Source organism: Drosophila arizonae, chromosome 3, assembly GCF_054131065.1.
Source record: "Drosophila arizonae isolate 15081-1271.41 chromosome 3, UAZ_ARI_1.0, whole genome shotgun sequence".
Lineage (NCBI taxonomy): Eukaryota > Metazoa > Arthropoda > Insecta > Diptera > Drosophilidae > Drosophila > Drosophila arizonae.
Window position 1 is genome coordinate 2,934,269 of NC_142923.1, and position 18,023 is coordinate 2,952,291.

The 18,023-nt window shown below is 42.9% G+C and overlaps 4 protein-coding genes across 7 annotated transcripts; 2 read left to right on the plus strand and 2 right to left on the minus strand.

Annotated features, from left to right (window-relative positions):
* The first annotated feature begins 167 nt into the window (after nucleotides 1-167).
* l(2)gd1 (lethal (2) giant discs 1) lies at nucleotides 168-4,935 on the plus strand. Of its 2 annotated transcripts, none has more exons than XM_089463757.1 (6): nucleotides 168-492; nucleotides 580-2,244; nucleotides 2,318-2,749; nucleotides 2,814-2,965; nucleotides 3,967-4,111; nucleotides 4,168-4,935. In XM_089463757.1, exons 1-6 carry the CDS (start codon nucleotides 436-438, stop codon nucleotides 4,291-4,293), a joined length of 2,577 nt encoding a protein of 858 aa, XP_089319883.1. In that variant the 5' UTR covers nucleotides 168-435; the 3' UTR covers nucleotides 4,294-4,935. The 2 variants fall into 2 exon arrangements, with proteins under 2 accessions (XP_089319883.1, XP_089319884.1); XM_089463758.1 differs by having other exon boundaries at nucleotides 187-492; nucleotides 4,021-4,111.
* Idua (alpha-L-iduronidase) lies at nucleotides 4,336-8,223 on the minus strand. Its single transcript, XM_018002286.2, has 5 exons — nucleotides 7,358-8,223; nucleotides 6,885-7,290; nucleotides 6,634-6,825; nucleotides 5,109-5,854; nucleotides 4,336-5,049 (listed from the first exon to the last, which is right to left on the minus strand). Exons 1-5 carry the CDS (start codon nucleotides 7,815-7,817, stop codon nucleotides 4,970-4,972), a joined length of 1,884 nt encoding a protein of 627 aa, XP_017857775.1. The 5' UTR covers nucleotides 7,818-8,223; the 3' UTR covers nucleotides 4,336-4,969.
* A 705-nt stretch (nucleotides 8,224-8,928) lies between these two features.
* Nucleotides 8,929-13,462, plus strand: Gr32a (Gustatory receptor 32a). 3 transcript variants are annotated; one of them, XM_089463764.1, is made up of 6 exons: nucleotides 8,929-9,074; nucleotides 9,530-9,700; nucleotides 9,789-10,723; nucleotides 12,914-12,976; nucleotides 13,043-13,132; nucleotides 13,200-13,462. In XM_089463764.1, the coding sequence occupies exons 2-6, from the start codon at nucleotides 9,622-9,624 to the stop codon at nucleotides 13,287-13,289; spliced, it is 1,257 nt and encodes a 418-aa protein (XP_089319890.1). In that variant the 5' UTR covers nucleotides 8,929-9,074; nucleotides 9,530-9,621; the 3' UTR covers nucleotides 13,290-13,462. The 3 variants fall into 3 exon arrangements, with proteins under 3 accessions (XP_089319890.1, XP_089319891.1, XP_017857785.1); XM_018002296.2 differs by lacking the exons at nucleotides 8,929-9,074; nucleotides 9,530-9,700; nucleotides 9,789-10,723 and adding exons at nucleotides 11,018-11,901; nucleotides 11,977-12,644; XM_089463765.1 differs by lacking the exon at nucleotides 8,929-9,074 and having other exon boundaries at nucleotides 9,093-10,723.
* LOC108610280 (endoplasmic reticulum transmembrane helix translocase) lies at nucleotides 13,291-17,960 on the minus strand. Its single transcript, XM_018002279.2, has 7 exons — nucleotides 15,782-17,960; nucleotides 14,806-15,712; nucleotides 14,541-14,737; nucleotides 14,334-14,476; nucleotides 14,118-14,250; nucleotides 13,854-13,997; nucleotides 13,291-13,792 (listed from the first exon to the last, which is right to left on the minus strand). The coding sequence occupies exons 1-7, from the start codon at nucleotides 17,780-17,782 to the stop codon at nucleotides 13,673-13,675; spliced, it is 3,645 nt and encodes a 1,214-aa protein (XP_017857768.1). The 5' UTR covers nucleotides 17,783-17,960; the 3' UTR covers nucleotides 13,291-13,672.
* Between the last annotated feature and the right edge of the window lie 63 nt (nucleotides 17,961-18,023).

Genomic DNA, 18,023 nt, shown 5'->3' on the forward strand with positions numbered 1-18,023 from the left:
CGTGACTATTCAAGAGTAACGAATAGCACTAACCAGAGAATACTTAGGGATTTCACGATCTGTGCTCTGCAATCTAATTAAATGAGATACTCGATTAGTCTGCTTGTGAATAAAGTATATTTTAGTATACATGTATGTAGGATGGATAATCTTATTTAAAACATCGCTAGATTATACATTTTGAAATATGTATATAAGAGATTTCCATTCAATTATCTGAACTTGAAATAAGCCGTGAGATCGAATTGATATTCAAACTATTTTTTGGTATCTCGTCCATCGTCCATCGCTATCGACTACATCGATAACAACAAAGTTTGTTATTGTCCGTCTAGGCGATTGCAACGCAATTTAGTGTTTAAATTTTTTAACAAAGACTTTTAGTGCCTAAACAGAGCCATAGATTTAGAGTTTTATATATTAAATTAATTGAACATGTTCTCACGCAAAAGGCCAGAGCCACCGAAGCGCCGACAGCATGATTTGTCACAGGTATGAAACAAAATCAAGCATCTATATTTTGTCTATTTAGAAATATGAGTCATTGACTTCCCTCTCCTCTTGCTTGGCCGCAAATAGTTTGGCCTGACGGAAATACCAGATGACTTTGATCCCAGCACTGGCTATGGTGATGAAAGCGGCGATAGCGACTTGGAGGCTGAACTTGCGGCTATTGCCGGCGGCGGTGGTCCAAAGCCCAAAGAGAAGGCCAAGCCAAAATTGTTGCCTAGCAGCGAATTAGAAAAAATGATTGCAGATAGCCTGCGTGATGTCAGCGATGATGATGATGATGAGGCATTGGAGAACGACAGCGATTTACTTGGCGAACTGCATGGAATAACAGGCGTAGAAGAGAAGGAGGAGGAGAACACACAGCCAGCTCCCGCTGCTGCGCCCATCGAGGAAGCAGAACCCGTGCAGACCTTTCTGCCCACTACAACAGTTGATACATTGTCTATAATCAAACAGCGCATAGAGATGTATAAACAAGCAGAGGCGAATGCGAAAGCTGCCGGTGAATCTGGCAAGGCTCGACGCTTTGCCAGGGGTTTAAAAACACTGCAGGATTTGCTGAAGCAGTCGTCGGCAGGCAAAAGCATTAATGTCGATGACATTCCGCCAGAGGTGAGCGTCAAGGCGGCTGGTGGAGGGGGAGGAGGAGCGGCTGTAGCATCTGTAGCCCAGCTTGAGGAGCCAGAGCAACCAAAGCTGCCCATACGTTCCGCACCAGCGCCACCCACGCCGAGCACACCGCCGGCACCGCCCACGCCGAGCACACCTCCAGCACCGCCCGCCCCAAGCACACCTCCAGCCACAACAGCAGCTGCATCTGAGACGCCCGTCAACCCTCTGATATCTCAAATGCGCAGTCGTCAAAGCGAGTATAAAGCAGCCGCAGTGCAGGCCAAACGCAGTGGCGATACTGCATCGGCTCTGCAATTTTTACGCGTGGTCAAGCAATTCGATGTGGTAGTGAAGATGTGCGAGGATGGCCAGGAGGTAGATCTAAGCGATATGCCGCCTCCTCCGGCGGAGTTTCTAGCATTCATGGCGAAGATGCAGGAGGGAGCAGCATCAGCAACAGAATCCGAACCAGCGCCTGCATCAGCTTCAGCTCCAGCTCCAGCTCCAGCCCCTGCTGCTCCACCAGCACCAGTTGCTGCAACAGAAGCCACAACCATGCTGGAAGCACTGCAGCAGCGTTTGGCCAAATACAAGTCTGTGGAAGAGTCAGCCAAGGCGGAGAACAATACAAGCAAAGCGCGTCGCTTTGGACGCATTGTCAAACAGTACGAGGATGCAATAAAGCAATACAAGGCTGGCCGGCCTGTGGCTTACGATGAGTTGCCAGTGCCACCGGGCTTTGGTCCATTGCCCATAAGTGAGCCAGCTCCAACAGCAACTGCAGCTGCACCGGATCCAACACCTCCCACATCGCCAACCACAGCGAGCACTACACCCGGCAGCTCAGCCTCAGCGACGCCCACGACGGCAAGAAAAGCGCCAACGCCACCACAACCAAAGGAGTTAACGACACGCACCTCCGGAAATCATCAGAAAAGCAATCTAGCTGAGCAACAAATGAAATTATTGCTCGAGCGCCAAAGGGAGTTTAAACTGGCGGCCCTAGCCGCAAAGAAAGCGGGCGAGATCGATCAAGCTAAGGAATATCTCAAGATCTTCAAAGGCTTCGATTCGTTGCTGAATGCGGCAAGCAGCGGCCTGCCCGTGGATCTCAGCACTGTAAGTCGACAAATTTAAATTTAAATTAAAATTTAATTTTTATTATATTATTTATATATTTTCCTATTTATAGCTACCTGTTCCACCCTCTCAACGCGACAATTTGGAGGCATCCTTCGCCATTGTTTCAACTGAGGAATGTGATCCAAACGATGACATATGCGAGATTGGTGTGCGCATCGAGGAGCAGCTGGCCAAGCAGTTGATGATGTGCAAGAATACACGGGATCATCACAAAGCCATGGGCGATATAGCCGGCATGAATCGTTTTGAGAATCTCGCATTGACTGTTCAAAAGGATTTGGATCTGGTGCGCTATTCGAAGCGCAAGAATCTAACACTGCCGAAATTCCATTATGAGAAGCGTTCCTTTAACATTGTCCATTGCAACACGGATCTGACGGACAACGAACTCGAAATTGTTGTTGTAAGAGGCATCAATTACAATGTGGCCAATCCCAAGGATGTGGACACCTATGTTCGCGTAGAATTTCCGCTATTGAATGTAAATTTTAAACTATTAATGTCCACATGCTCACATTTCTTAATAATATTATTTGCTACTACAGGATGAAGCCTTCAGAGCGAAAACGAATGTGATCAAGGACACAGACAGTCCGGACTACGATGAACGCTTTAAGGTGGAAATTCAGCGCGGAAATCGTCAATTTCAACGTATATTTAGAAGACATGGCGTTAAGTTCGAGATCTATTCAAGGGGGTGAGTTTAAAAGCTTTCAGTTATTTATATCAAACATAATATTGAGCACTTTATAATAACTATTAATTCATACTAAAGCCTAATGCATTTGCTTATCAATTAACCAAGGTGAAGCGAGAATAAACCAAATAGAAATTCATTCTACTTCAGCAAAAATAAGTTGCTCGCAAGATTTACCACTAATATACATATACTCAAAATCTAGGCTTAAAGCTGTAGCGTTGATTTTTCCTATAATCCCTAGACTTCTAAAAATTATATTCTCCACTAACTGAATTTCAGTCAGTAGTAGTTGAATACAAAACATTTTAGTAAACCTGATTCCTAGGCTGACCACAAATAAGATTAGAATTATGAATGCCTTTGTAGACTTCCAGTAAAAAAGATATTAAAATACATTGAAATAGCCTTTATTTTAAAATTTTGTTCCAATATAGTTATTTCAATTAAATACCATTTGCCCGCAAAAGTAGTAAAGCGATAAAAAACTTTATGTTTTGCAATGCTCTGGATTATTTTTACTTGCGTTTTAGAAGTGCACTGTATTTTCAGTTGTGTATTCACGCAAAAGTATAAATTGTATTAGATATTGTTCTTCATTTAATTGGGAAGTTCTGATTAGAATGCCTATCTTACTTTTATTATTTTTTGGTATTTTTGTGTGCATTTCTGTAAACAGTATCCTGTCGTATTTCTCATAAGCCAGTGTTTAACAGTTTATGTTATTAACATAACGTGGACGCAACAGGTGATAAGGTTTAAAAAGATTACTTAATTTTTACCGAAACAATTTTCCAGTAAACATTTATTATTTTCGTAGAGCTTTGCCAAGATTTGAGTTCGCCCTTCACATTTTTATTGAATCAAAACATTGAATTCCCATAAGTCAAATGATTTTAATAAAAAAATTATGTTTTACGAACTCTTACGCCACAAATTCCATTCCAATCGCGCAATGCTACGCTCAATGCTAAAAAATAAACAAATAAATAAATAAATAGCTGCAGTATTGATTGTTGTGGACTAAGTCGTAAACTGCCCATATGTTGTTTCAGAGGATTTCTACGATCCGATGTATTGATTGGCACAGTAAATGTGAAGTTGCAGCAGCTGGAAACCAAGTGTGATATACATGATACATTCGATGTGAGTTAACTTATTATATATATTTTTCAACTAAAGTTGACCTTCTTTATATTCAGCTAATGGATGGGCGCAAACATGTGGGCGGCAAGCTGGAGATCAAGGTTCGTGTACGAAATCCCATATTGACTAAACAAATGGAGCACATCGACGAGAAATGGCTAGTCCTGGATGCCGAAGCCTGAAAAGGGATTTCCCTCATGAGACATACGATCATCACACACAAGTCTGGTCATATTTCTCTATATATAATATCTTGTACTTTAATGCAACAACAAAAGTTTGATGTGTTTATTGCTTACACACACATACACATACACATTACGTACTATATATGGGTATACATATATATATTTGTATAAATCTTTTATGTATATGAGATATTTGTATATGGAACAAGGCGCTGTCATTGCTATGAAGAAAATTGTTGTGCCCCAATTATGTAAAAGGGTTCTCTGAAAAATTGCCGTCTTTCAAATGAAATATTTGAAAATTTGTAAAATAAAATGTATTAATTGTCATTAAATAAAAGAAAAATTAATTCCTTTCAATTGCTATATATATTTTTACACGTCAAACAAAAATTATTTAAACAATTGAAAAATACATTTGCTGTGAAAACATTATAAAATCTATACATGTAAACTATCGTTTTTAAAAATAACATAAGACATAAAACAGGATCGGCAATTTTCCTGAGTTCCTTGTAAAGAATTCTAAGCCAAAATAATTGGGAAATTTTAGTATGATTGAACAGCGTGCGCCTTGTGGCCAAGGAAAGCCTGATTATGTTTCAGCTAATATATGCACGATATGTTATTACTATATATGTATATGTTTTTGTTAAAGTTGTTTGCTAAATTATAACTCCAGATATTCGACTATTTGGGAGAAGGCGCTGCGCTCATTGAAAACATCCACGCCGCGCACCTTGTAGAAACCTGCAAAGGGAAATATTAAATGCAATTACCTATAGATCGTATATGTGTATAAATCTTACCATTCACGCTGTTATTCCCGCCCGGCGCATATTGAAAAGATGGATACGGCAGATGCCAGCCCTGCGAGATGTGTTGCCAGTCGGAGCCGGCACGCTCTCTGAACCAAACTTCGTAGCTCTTCAGACATTGGCTGGATCGCGCTTGTTCGCTCCACCTGATGAACACCTCACTCTTGGTCACCTCCACGATTTCCAGCTGTTGGGGTCGCTTCAGCTTCGGCCAGGCTGCCGAGCAGACGCGCAGCAGCATCAGCCAAGGCAGCGGCAGGTGGGCGGAGTTGACAACCAGTTCGCTATTGTACTGCCAAATCGGACCCGTTTCGTAGAGCCTCGGCGTTTGCGCCCTTCTCATAGCCTCCCTCAATGTGGCGTTCGGATATGCTGGACTGCCTGCTTGCTGCCACACATGAGCGGGATCTGTGCTGTGCGGCACCAGCAGCTCGGTAATGAACGCCGATTCGTTGGCTATGGACATATTCAGAGTATATTTATGATGGTAGGCCGTTAGCTGTGGGCCCGCCTGCTCCGGACTGAGGAATATGGTGGCCATGTACTGAGCCCCGCCGTTGCCTGAGATGCTGCGCAACACCTGCACGCTGTGCTTGCTATCCATGTTGACCACCTCCAGGTCGGCGGCCCGTGTGCCCAACTTGGCCAGCATGCCAAGCGCGGCATAGACGGGCTTCTGCACAAACTGCGAATGCGGTGGGTTCGTCTCATTCATGCGAAAGTGCGCCAAAAGGGTGCTGAAAGGATTAGTAAAGGATTTTTTAAATTTATATGGGAAAGTGTTTGCAGTTCCCCTAAGGCTAAATAATGAAACTCTTTCAATATTAATATGACTTAAATAATTATCATAGGAATTATATGATAGTTTAATATGTTCTTTTATTCATTTAAATACTATGCTAATTATCATTCTCATGTCGTTATTATCATAACTGCTATCATACCTTCATTATGATTATTTTATTGTTAATATTCAGAATAACATGATCATCATAATAAGTACAATAAAAAATAAAATAATTTAAAAAAAATTTATAATTAACACCATTACTTAATATTAAAATATCTAGCTACATAAGACACTGAACACAATCGAACCGCACGAAGACTGCGCCTGACTGACTAAAAGCTGCACCAAGGGACACTTTTATATCCTCAAATTCCACTCAATAAGAAACTTCACTCAAAAAGATTTTGCTCAAGGAGCTTTTTTCGAAGCTAGTACCTGCGCGCGATCAGTGAGTAACGGAGTGCAACTGAGATGTGAGTTGAGGAGTTAACATATAGAGATGACAATCCAGATGAGATAGGCAAACGGAGAGCGAGTACTAGCTGACTTGAGTCAACTAATTTTAGTGATCAATAATATACACACATACATATGTAGATAAGTGGGTGTTAATATTTAGAACCACTAGTGGCACCCACTCCTCGCTTATATTTATGATATACGTTCAGGATTAGGCAATATACATATATTTTTAGTCATTTCAATAACTGAACCTAGTTTACTCACCGCTGACTAAATTCGTATGGATGATAGCTTAGAAATGCATTGTCATGGCTAAGGGATTCCAGTTGGGCCAAAACGCCGCCCTCGAGCTTCGCCTGCCAGTGTTGCATAACAGTGGCGATTAGGGTGGCCGCATAACGCACATCCGACTGGAAGTCGCGGGGCGTGTCCCAGCCTGCAATGGGATCTGCCTCGCTGAAAACGGAAGAATGTAGAGTCCACGATGTCTCAGATTGGAATTTGGTTACACTTACTCATTGGCCACCGGCAGGTGCTGCAGCTGTGGATAATCGTGATAGATCTTCGTGAGCAGCGCTAGGGAACCATTTAGAATCTCTTGGGCGCTGCCATCGAGACCCTTGCGATGATAGCTGAGTATATCGATGGGGCACTTGGCCAGCTGCTGATTGCACACCTCCAAGAGCTCCCAACACAGAGGATGACGCTGCTCCGATTTAAAGAGGCCAGCGGGTCCACGCAAGGCACGATAGAGCTGCTTGGATTTGCGCCTGCCGCCCGCTTTGCTCAGTCCACGCCTCACGGCTTGAACGTACTCCAAATAGGAGGCGGAAGTGAAGTTGATGCGATTATAATTGAGCAGATCCGGTTCGTTCCAGGTTTCATAGCGCCAGCTGGAAAGACGAGTTGCGCCATGGCGAGCTGAACGTGGGAACGAGATGAGGAGAAATCGGGAAGAATTCGATATATAGTTAAGCCACTTGCTCACCCAGTTGATGATTGATAATGCTCTTGACAAAGTTTTCCCAAAGGAACCAGTTCCGTTCGGGATTCGCCGTGAACACATCACCGGGATTGGCCATAAATTCCAGCACGGGCGACAGATGCAGTTCCTGCAACAAGTCCACAAATCTATCGAATTTCTCATAATCATATTGTGGCACACCCTCCGTGCTGTACTCCAGGAACTGCACCAGCTCAAGCAGCCAATGGATGCGTATGTGTGTAATAGCTCCAATTGGCAAAGCTCCAATCAGACGCAGATGCAACTGCATTGAGGGCGACTCGAGAGCTGCGCTAATGCCGTTATAATTGATATCGCCAGCTGGACAGAAGCCAACGCCGGTCCAGAAGTGGGGCAATGGATGATAGACGACATCACTGCTGGTATAGTGGGCGTGGCTGGGCAGCTCAGTCAGCGGCAACAGCAGCAGCAACAGCCGCCACATTGCGTTGCCTACTCAAATGGAAATTACAAAATTAGTTTTAATTATTTTTCGATTAATTTTGTTTTGTTGATTATATTGTGCGCTGATTTGGTGCTGATGTGTTGATAAGAGCTGCGCCCCTTGCACAGTGTTTCTGTATCTGTTGCCTTTGGCCGTTGACCACGGCCTTGTCGTGACGTCACAAGCAGAGGCAGAGGCAGAGGCAGCGGCAGCGGCAGAGGCAGCGCGGCGACAGAGCGGCAACAGTCAAGCGATAGAAACGTAGAGACAGCAACAACAACAAACAGCAGCAGCAGAGACAGAGGCAGAGCAGCGGCACAACAGAGCGACAGCAAAGCAACAGCGTGCCAGTTTCACAGTTAATCCCCTTTTCGTATGAAAGAGCAGAAAAGGAAGACGGAAAAAAATGGGGGGAAAAAAACATTTTGCCGGCGCGCCGCATTGATTGAGCATTGCAATGGCTCTCATTAGGGGTGGAAAAAATGTGCCGAACCGTCACTTGGCACCAGTGTTGCCGAATCAGCTATTTTGTAGCTAGATCTGGCTACTTCTTGAGTCCGATTGCTACACAAATTTTCAAGCAGCTATTAGCTACAAATCTGGCTATTTTCAAATATATATATATAATAGGTAAGCTTTCTAAAATGTTATGCAAAATTCATTTCTTATCAGTTTTTATACCCTGAACTCATTGAAAATGGGAAATCAGGGTATAATGGTTTTGTGAAAAAGTATGTAACGGGCAGAAGGAATCATCGTAGCTGAAATTTGGCATGCATCATATTTTTTCGATAACTCATCCGATAACTTTTTTATCTAGAATTATCGAAAATTTGATTTTATTATTTATGCTATGAGTATAGCGTTCCACCGAACTACCTTAAAAAGGCAAATTATAAAAGCGACAATGGTGAAAATGACGAGTTGGTGGTCATAGATGAGATATTATAATAATTAAATTAATAAAGTTGACTTTTTATGAAAAAAAACGGCACTGTTTTCTTTTTTGCTACTTTTTCAGCTATTTTAGAAGAAAGTTGGCTACTTTTAGCTACTTTCAGCCTTTGGTTTTGCTACTTTTGCTGAAAAAGTTTCGGCAACACTGCTTGGCACTGGCAGGCACGAGGCGTTCGTATCTACATCGCATCTCTTCTGCTCGCCCTCATTTTGGGGGAGTGCAAGGTGTGACAAATAATACGTGTTTTATGATTGTGTGCGGGTGATAATACGCGCAGCAATTACATGCCATATTCGAGGGTAAGTTATTGCAGTTATGTATAGAGATATTAAATGCTCACAAGGATTTACACGTATTTAAGAGCAGCGTAGCAAAAGTTGAAAGTGGATAACGAGAATTTATGAGTTTTAAATTAATTCAACTGAGGGGAGCTGAGTCTAATTAATTTCAATTGTCCTTAAGCTTTATCTAAGACTGCCAGATTATAGAGCTGTTTCATGTTTATTGAATTTAGCTTGGATCAAAAATATTTGTATCTAATTTTGTTAAATTTTGGTAGTTTTTCAGACCAAATCATATTTATTAAAATGATTTTCGAATGATTTCCTAAATAGCAATACAAAATCAAAATCAAATCTGAATGAAGATGTTCTAAAATTAAAACAAAAATTTTTTTTAATAATTTATATACATATTATTTTACATAAAAAAAAAACGTTCAAACATTTTTTAAAATTTGTTTCCCATTCCTTAGATTTTGGTATAGATTCAATTTATAAAATGCCGGAATATGAAGAGAGCTCAATCGCCAAATATCGATTTCTATGATACATACCATATCGTAAAATGATAGCCCAGTTTGCGTTGATGAAGAAGTTATTTGTATATAATGAGGGACGATTTGCAGTAATGGAACCATTAGATGGTAATGCGAGTTGAGCTCAAGCTCCAAATATGCCTCCGGGCATATACAGCAGCTCGACTCTATTTCAATTCACAGTTGAATTTCTAAGCTTTAGCAATGAAGATCCTGAAGGATTTGGAAGGCGTGGCCAGACCCACGCAACTGTGCGCCCTGTTGCCCTTCTTCAATGGCAATCAGTCGGACAATTTCAGCATTAGTTCGACGGGTAAATTTTATGGACGCGTTATGGCCCTGATCCTGATAGTCAGCTCTGTCTTTTTCTGCCATGATGTACTGTTCGCATCAGAGAATTACAAGCTGATGGTCCATTCACAGGGTGAGACGGAAGACATCAATAGAACCATTGAGACGCTATTCTGCATAGTTAGCTATACGATAATTGTGGCATCCAGTGTTTTGAATACCTCTAAACATTTTCGCACCATACGTGATCTATCTCTGCTGGATGGGTATCTCGAGGCACATGGCTATACGGGCAGCTATAGCTGTCGATATCTGGGCAGCCTGTTGATCTTCGTCTCGGCGAGCGTTGTGGTCGTCGCCTTCTACTACATACATTTTCTGAGCAACATCGATGTGAAGAGGCAGTGCATCCTAATGTGCATCTATGGCCTGCAGATGCTCTACTCCTGCGTATTTGCCATCTATCTGCGCACCGTACTTATGTGTCTGGCATTAAGAATTGAGTTCTTGAACGCGCGACTCGAACAGTTCACGCAGAAGGATCGAGAGCAATATCTGAAGGACGATTGGTGTGAATTATCAAATCTTATCGAGATTCTCTGCAAATTCCGTTACATTACGGAGAACATGAATTCGGTAACGGGCGTTGCATTGCTCTTCTTCTTCGGCTTCTCCTTCTACACGGTAACCAATCAGAGCTATTTGGCCTTCTCTACGTTGACAACGCCCGACCAGCTGCGCAAGGAGCACGACACAATCGGCTTGTCCTGCGCCTGGGTCATCGCAGAAACAGCCATAATGACAGTCATTTGCAGTTCCTTCGATTGCCTGGCCTCCGAGGTGAGTAGCAAAGTGAATATGTATTCATATAGTCATGAATGTTCAATTTAGAGTATTTGAATATACACATGTATATAGATTATACTTATATATTGAGTTCGATTTAGAATAGATTTAGAGTTCGCTTAAAATAAATACGATTGGTTAGTTTGAATATGTACCAGATATAAATATTCATATTCAAGGTCTTTATTCAGCATTCAACTCCCATATCTCCGTCCTAATGAGTGTATATTTTCGCTTAGTTCATATTTTATATTGGTATGAACACTTTATATTTACTCATGGGTATATTCGTGAATGTATGCTATTCAGGATTTTATTCACATATATTAATGAGTGCATTCTAAATTATTTATAAATATATATCAAATCTTCCATGACTTTACCCATAACTAATAAGTGATTTTATAAAAGATTTAAGATTGTATTCACAAATATTAAAACGAACACTTCATTCGCTTCGATTGGATTCCGAAATTTTACGAGTACACTCATAATGAATTAAGAATTCATTCACTGTCATTCATATGTATACATAATGCATATTGCTATATATTGAATTTCCTATCCCAATTGGCGTTGACATGCAAAATAATTACCTTAATGGACTCCTGTTTGTCCGTTGCCTGAGTTACCCGTTTGATAAGCCTTTGAAATTCGAATCAAGATACGGCAGAGTGCGTTTCAATCGCTGTTCCACTTGGCCATTGCGCAGCTAGTTAGCCATATTACACATTTTATTGACAGTTGGCCGTTGGCAATGTGTCCCAACAGTTGGGTAATTGAAATGGCATCGCACAAGGAGCTAATGCATCCACAGTTGAATCCGCGCCGGATCAGACCGGTGAATCAGGCATTCGTAAGACCAAGGCGTGGTACTACTACTCTGCCAACGAATCCCGTTTTCGCGGATCTTCAGACCATATTATCCGTATTGAAGGCGACTGGTCTGCTGCCCATCTATGAGCAGGTGTCCAGCTTTGAACTGGGCCCGCCCACCAAGCCGAATGAGTTCTATTCGTTCTTTGTGCGCGGTGTGGTGCACGCCTTGACCATCTTCAACATCTACAGCTTAATGACGCCCAATTCGGCCAAGCTGTTCATTTCGCTAAGGGAGACGGATAATGTGAACCAGTGGATCGAACTGTTGCTCTGCATATTTACCTATACCCTAAGTGAGTTCAGAGCTGAGTAGAGCACACAAGTGGTCCCCTCTAAACACACTCTTCTTCTTCTACATTCGTCCTTAGCCGTTTTCGTCTGTGCACGCAACACAAAGTCCATAATACAAGTCATGAACGAGATCCTCAAGCTGGACCAGGAGGTGCTGCGACAATTCGGTATCGCCTTAAGCAACCATTGCAATTTCTCGATAAAGTTTTTGATCCTGATCGCTGCCTGTCAGGCGTACATCATCTTTCTACGTATTAATGCCCTGAGTGGTGTTGTGTCGCCCACCACGTACATCCTGATTGGCTTCTACGCCATACAGAATGGACTGACAGCCACCTATATAGTCTTTGCCTCGGCTCTGCTGCGCATTGTTTGCATTCGATTTCAGTTTGTGAATCAACTGTTAAATGGATACGCCTACAATCAGCTGCTGGGCAAGAATCCTCGCCAGCTGCAGCTGCATATGGATAAGTTTCCCGAGGACTCGCTCTACATTTACCGCACCCACAATCGCCTGTTGCGCATCTACAAGAGCATCAACGAGTGCTGCAGTTTGATTATCGTTTGCTTTCTGGGCTACTCCTTCTACACGGTGACCACCAATTGGTACAATCTCTTCGTGCAGATCACCAGCAACAAAGGCGTCATCTCCACACACATCATGCAATGGTGCTTGGCCTGGCTATGCCTGCACACCTCGCTCCTAACTCTCCTGTCGCGCAGCTGCGGTGCAACGACCCACGAGGTGTGTTTACTCTTCTCCCTACCAGGTTTACTCCATACTTCCAGTGAAGTAGCTCCAATTCTGATCTTAGTGCTTGAAATTGATCTACTCCGTTTATGCAGTGATCCAGTGAGCGCGATATTTTTTTTAATCCATAGGTTTTGTTGAGCTTATCAATTAGTGCTAAGCAATTTGGTTCAATTGCTCACAAGCTCAACCTTATTGAGCCGTTCATGCATAATTTGGAATGGAATAGCTGATCAAATCATGGCTATCCTTATTTATTGCAGGCCAATACTACCTCCCAGATACTGGCTCGCGTCTATGGCAAGAGCAAGGAGTTTCAAAATATCGTAAGTACCCACACTACCTCTCACTCCTATATCCATACTTAAATATCTAACTACGTATCGAAACAGATTGACAAATTTCTAACCAAGAGCATTAAGCAAGAGGTACAATTTACGGCATATGGTTTCTTTGCAATAGACAATTCCACACTCTTCAAGGTTAGCTATTCATTAATTGCTTATCGGTAGTTTGAACCAAAATAACATTTCTCGCACTTTTATTCAGATATTTTCAGCGGTCACAACATATTTGGTTATTTTGATTCAATTCAAACAGTTGGAGGACTCGAAGTTGGAGGAACAAGAAGCAGTTTAAATTTCAATTTCTAGACTGTTTAATTTTATTAGCTATGTATTTATTATTATTACAAAATCTTACGTCAATTGAACTAACTGCATATATTGACTTATATATATACTTATTAGTTCCACAAATCAAGCACACAAATACATGAACAGAAATGCATTAAGATTTTTTTTTTTTTTTTTTGAAAGTAATTAAGAAACCGACGCTAGAGAACCCCACTTAAAGTTTTTAATACACTTATGCAGCACTAGCAAAGATCTAAAGTACTTACATACAAATTTAGGATAATCAAATTTGGGGGAAATGTTGACCCAAAATATACTTTTCCTGCTGCCTGGTATGTCTTGGCTCTAGTTAAGTGTGAGCAAGTGACTAAATATTTTGCTATTCAACTAACAGTTCAGGACTTTGGACTTTCGACGAGTTTCCCCAAACAGGAATGAACAGATGCGATCCAATGCAAAGGCGCCAACAATATCCACAACGAGTGCCACAAGCAATGTTTGACGGAACTGCAATTAAGCAATCATAAATGTTAAAGCAAAAATTTCGATATTGAAATTGTTAACATACATTGGTTGGAAAGTCGACGATTTCAAAGAATTGTGTCAAGCCGGGCACAATGCCTGTGGTGAGGAACAGCACCAAGGCAGCGGAGGCGCCAATGGCGCACATTAGCATTCGATTCGCACGCAGACTCTCCATAAACGGATGTCCCTGAAATTCAAAAATTGTATTAGTACAAAATGCGATAATCGATATTCGATATTATTAGTAATGAGTAAATTTATCCATCGTTAAACAGAAAGTATCGACAGAACTAGATTATGAACTCACCTTATAATTGACGGCAATTGTTGCCACCTGTAGCGAGACACAAATGATATAAACCGTGCTACTGACTATATTTGGATCATATTTCGTTTTCTCCTCATTATCCATGTCAATATACAGTTTCACTTTGCCCACTCTGTAAAGGGAAATAAATATGTACAGAGATTATTAGCTTGTGCTTTAGCAAATATGTTTAAAACGGGGATTCCCCTCATTTACCGTGGAGGCGCCAGCGCCGTTGCTTCACTGGTCAGATAATAGAGTGTGCCAAAGTGCACAGCGAACTGTGTTAGTATAGTCGATATGGTGTACAAATTGAATATGTTGGGCAGTGGTGCTACCTTCGATAGGGTTTTCAATGGCTGGAAATGACAAATGACAATGTTAGCATGATTAGCTGAATAGGGATTACCGAGCGCAGCTCACCTTGGAGCGTGTTATAAAAAGAAAGCAAGCCGCTATGAATATGCCCTGCATGGTAGCTTGTGTGTCGCTGAACTTAACACCATCGATATAGAGTACCGATTGGCAATAGGCTTGAATAAGAGCATTTAAGGCCAAGATCTTGAACATTTGCAAAGTGGTGACCAGCGTGCAGCGACCCTGCTTGATGATATGATTCACTAAGGGGTAGAAAAGCTAATTTTAGACAGTTTTTAACATATACTGTAATACTAATAAGCCAACGTACCACACATAATCGAAGATAGTTTACTAGTGAACGGCGCTGCTATAGATGCATCGCCCAGCTTAACCATAGTCTGTTCATCCATGTCCCGCAGGGCACTCTGTAGACGCGCTTGCGTCCGGTCGATGTGCTCCTGTCGCCTTCTCAAAGCTCGTTCCCGTGGCGACAACTGTTGATTGGCAGCCACAGCAGCTGCAGCGGCAGCTGTTGCAGCAGCATTAATCTGACGCAGTTCCTCATCCGTGCGTTTACGTTTGACTGGAGCACTGGTCAGCAAGGAGACACCAACATGGGCATGCTTCAGAGCGCCCACATCGTTGGTGCCATCGCCACACATTAGAGTATAGTAGCCCAGTTGCTTCAGTGTCGTAATGATATATTCCTTCTGCTTGGGTGCAAAGCGCGCACAGACCGTCATCTGGGGCAGCACTTTGAGCATATACGAATGATGAGCCTGCTGCAAATACAGTAACCCCTCGCCCGTAATGCACAAATCATTGGCGGCCAATAGCATTGAAATGTTCTTATCGCCCTTGACTTCATCCAATGGATAGGTGCGATCCCCGTCGATAGATACCCAGCTCCAAGTATGAGACGATTCATTTTGAGGAGGTGTCAGAATGAGCAGCTTCTTGTTTGTAAACCGCAGCTCGCGAGCCACATGGCAAGCAGTCAACGGACTGTCACCTGTTATCATCAGCACCTTGTGAGAAGACTGAACAAGCTCCTTGATAACCGCCTTCGAGTCCGGTTTCATTGGACAGGAAATGATCACAAAGCCAGCAAAAGTTAGATCGCATTCCACATCCTCGCGTTTTAGCTCGCGTACGCGCTGCCCTCCCAAGCTGCCGAATTCCTTGATGCCCAAAGCCATGACACGTGCGCCCCGACGAGCGTATTCCAAATAGATCTAGAAATAATATAGGCAATATAGAGGAATATAGGTATACTCAAATACTCTTTTACTTTCTAGACGTACCTTTTCATAGTCTGCGGGAACTTCCTTCAGCATGCCCATAATAACCTCTGGAGCACCTTTGACCGCTCCAATGTAGTTGATCTCATTTGAGAAGGGTATCAAGTAGCCGGCCAGCACGGACATACGCTTCAAGGCGGAAGAGAAATAATAACGTTGAACTATGCGCAGAGGCTTCAACTTGCCGCGCTTCGGAATGACGCTGTCCGACTTGGTTAGATTCCAGTCCACGGCAGCCAATGCGGCTTTCTCTAGAGGATCGCCCACCAAGCCATCGTCAAGCAATGCTAGCGAATGACAACAGGCGAGCACCTGCACCGTACTATCCTCAGCCTCATCAATGGGCACACATTTCCCGTTGGACGCCAATCCAGCGATGCCCTCTACCATTAGGTTATCCGTAGTCAAAGTGCCAGTCTTATCGAAGCAACAAATCTGAACTTTTCCAGCAAAGGGAATGCGAAAAGGTTCCGTGCAGAAGACGAATAATTTCGTTAACTGAATGAGCGACGTGTTCACAGCGAGCGTTAACTCGATTGGCAAATCGGGCGGAATAATCGACGTCAATATTAAGGCGCATTCCAAAAATAGTTTGTAACGATTACGCTCTGGATCCTCGCTGCCCTTGACCCAAACATAGGAAGCAGCTGCCACAGCGAATACCATGAGGAAGGCGATAAACGCAAATGTTTCTGCATTATTCTCCGTCGCACGATTCGCACCAAAGAGAATGGTCCGCAACAGTTTGCCCTGAGAAGTGTTGAAGCCAGTGCGTATAACGTAGCCAATGCAGCCGCCATCGGGTGCGCGCATCGATTCCTTGCTGGGTGCTGTATGCTGCACCACCTTGGTGCCGCCAAACAGCACTGTGAGCTTACCCTCTCCCTCGGCATCGAGTTCAGTATTTAGTTCCTGCAGCGATTCGAGCGATTCCTTCATCTGTGGCACCGACTCTCCAGTCAGCATGCTCTCATCCACAATGCAACTGCCACGCAAGACAACCACATCGCAAGGCACTATATTGTCATTCTGTGAGCGTGTTATGGATACCAAATCTCCTGGCAGAAGCTCATCGCTACCGATTTGCCGCCATTTGTTCTGTCTCAGCGCGTATATCAGATATGGCTTGTTGCCCATTTTACGTATTTCGGACATGTTGCGCAACTGTTGCTTAACAATCGTGCACTCGAAGGCAATCAGCATGAAGAGCGTGAAGAGTGAATAGTACCAAAAGTCATCCATGCACCACAGTCCCACAGAGAACACCTGGAAAACGAAAAACGGTGCGGTAGCCCGTTCGATAAATAGTTCATGGAATTCCGGTACAACCATGTCCATTTCATTGTTGCCGTAGGTCTGCATTGCTGTTTTGATAGCCTGCTCCGTCTCCAATCCTCGGGAGCTCGCATAGCTGCTCAACAGCTTATTTACTGGGAATTGCACTGCACGAAAGATCGCCTTATCCTCATCCCAAACGTATTTTGTCTTCTGAAATACCAAATAGTATTGCAGGTCTCCATTTTCCAGCTTCAAGTGTCGTATAGGCACAATTTTCGAATTGCCATTGTTCGCTGTGGGCACCACTTTCGCCAGAACACCAGCTGCCGGCTTCTTGACGCGACGGCAGGTGAGAAATGCTAACACGTGTACACTCCAATAGCAAAAGAGCATCGTTAGTATATGCAGAAAGGCAATGGCCACCACCGCAATGAAACCAATATCGTTCCAGGCTGCATCTTCACTTCCACTCTCGTTCTTTGAATTGTGCACGTCATCTCCATGCCCTTTGTACACGTAGATCCATAGATAAAAGGCAGTCAAATACAGCGGTACAAATGGCAAAACGACACCACTTATGAGCGTCGGTTTGCGCACATGTAATGTCACATATTGTACTAGATCGTCCAGTGCGGCTGTTGGCAGTTGTTTGAAGTTATTTCTATTGGTTTTTTTGTTATTGTTGTCGCCGGCAGCGCCGCCCGTTGTGGCCGCTACAGCGCTCATCAGTGACGTTTGCTTGCTGCACTTTGATTCCTTCCCTAGTTCGCAGCTTGTGTGAGCGACGTGTTTTCACCCACTTGAACTATTTAATTCACTTCGATGTGCGTAAAAAAAAAGAAAAGTAAAGTGTGTAAAAAACGCAACGTTGCCCGCACAGCTGCTTGCGTCGCAGTGTGTGCAATTCAGAAAAAAAACTATGTGTAATATTTACTCGTTTGTACACACTGTCAACATTACAATCTAT

Excerpts from the sequence above, each read along its gene's own strand:
- LOC108610280 (XM_018002279.2), bottom strand. The coding sequence starts at position 17,782 with ATGAGCGCTGTAGCGGCCACAACGGGCGGCGCTGCCGGCGACAACAAT. Across the intron at positions 14,738-14,805 it reads ACTATCTTCGATTATGTGTG|TGAATCATATCATCAAGCAG; the intron begins GTACGTTGGCTT and ends TCTACCCCTTAG. Across the intron at positions 13,793-13,853 it reads TCGTCGACTTTCCAACCAAT|TTCCGTCAAACATTGCTTGT; the intron begins GTATGTTAACAA and ends GCTTAATTGCAG.
- Idua (XM_018002286.2), bottom strand. The coding sequence starts at position 7,817 with ATGTGGCGGCTGTTGCTGCTGCTGTTGCCGCTGACTGAGCTGCCCAGC. Across the intron at positions 7,291-7,357 it reads CATTATCAATCATCAACTGG|CTCGCCATGGCGCAACTCGT; the intron begins GTGAGCAAGTGG and ends TCCCACGTTCAG. Across the intron at positions 6,826-6,884 it reads CACCTGCCGGTGGCCAATGA|CGAGGCAGATCCCATTGCAG; the intron begins GTAAGTGTAACC and ends TTCCGTTTTCAG.
- Gr32a (XM_018002296.2), top strand. The coding sequence starts at position 11,487 with ATGTGTCCCAACAGTTGGGTAATTGAAATGGCATCGCACAAGGAGCTA. Across the intron at positions 12,645-12,913 it reads GCGGTGCAACGACCCACGAG|GCCAATACTACCTCCCAGAT; the intron begins GTGTGTTTACTC and ends TATTTATTGCAG. Across the intron at positions 13,133-13,199 it reads ACAATTCCACACTCTTCAAG|ATATTTTCAGCGGTCACAAC; the intron begins GTTAGCTATTCA and ends ACTTTTATTCAG.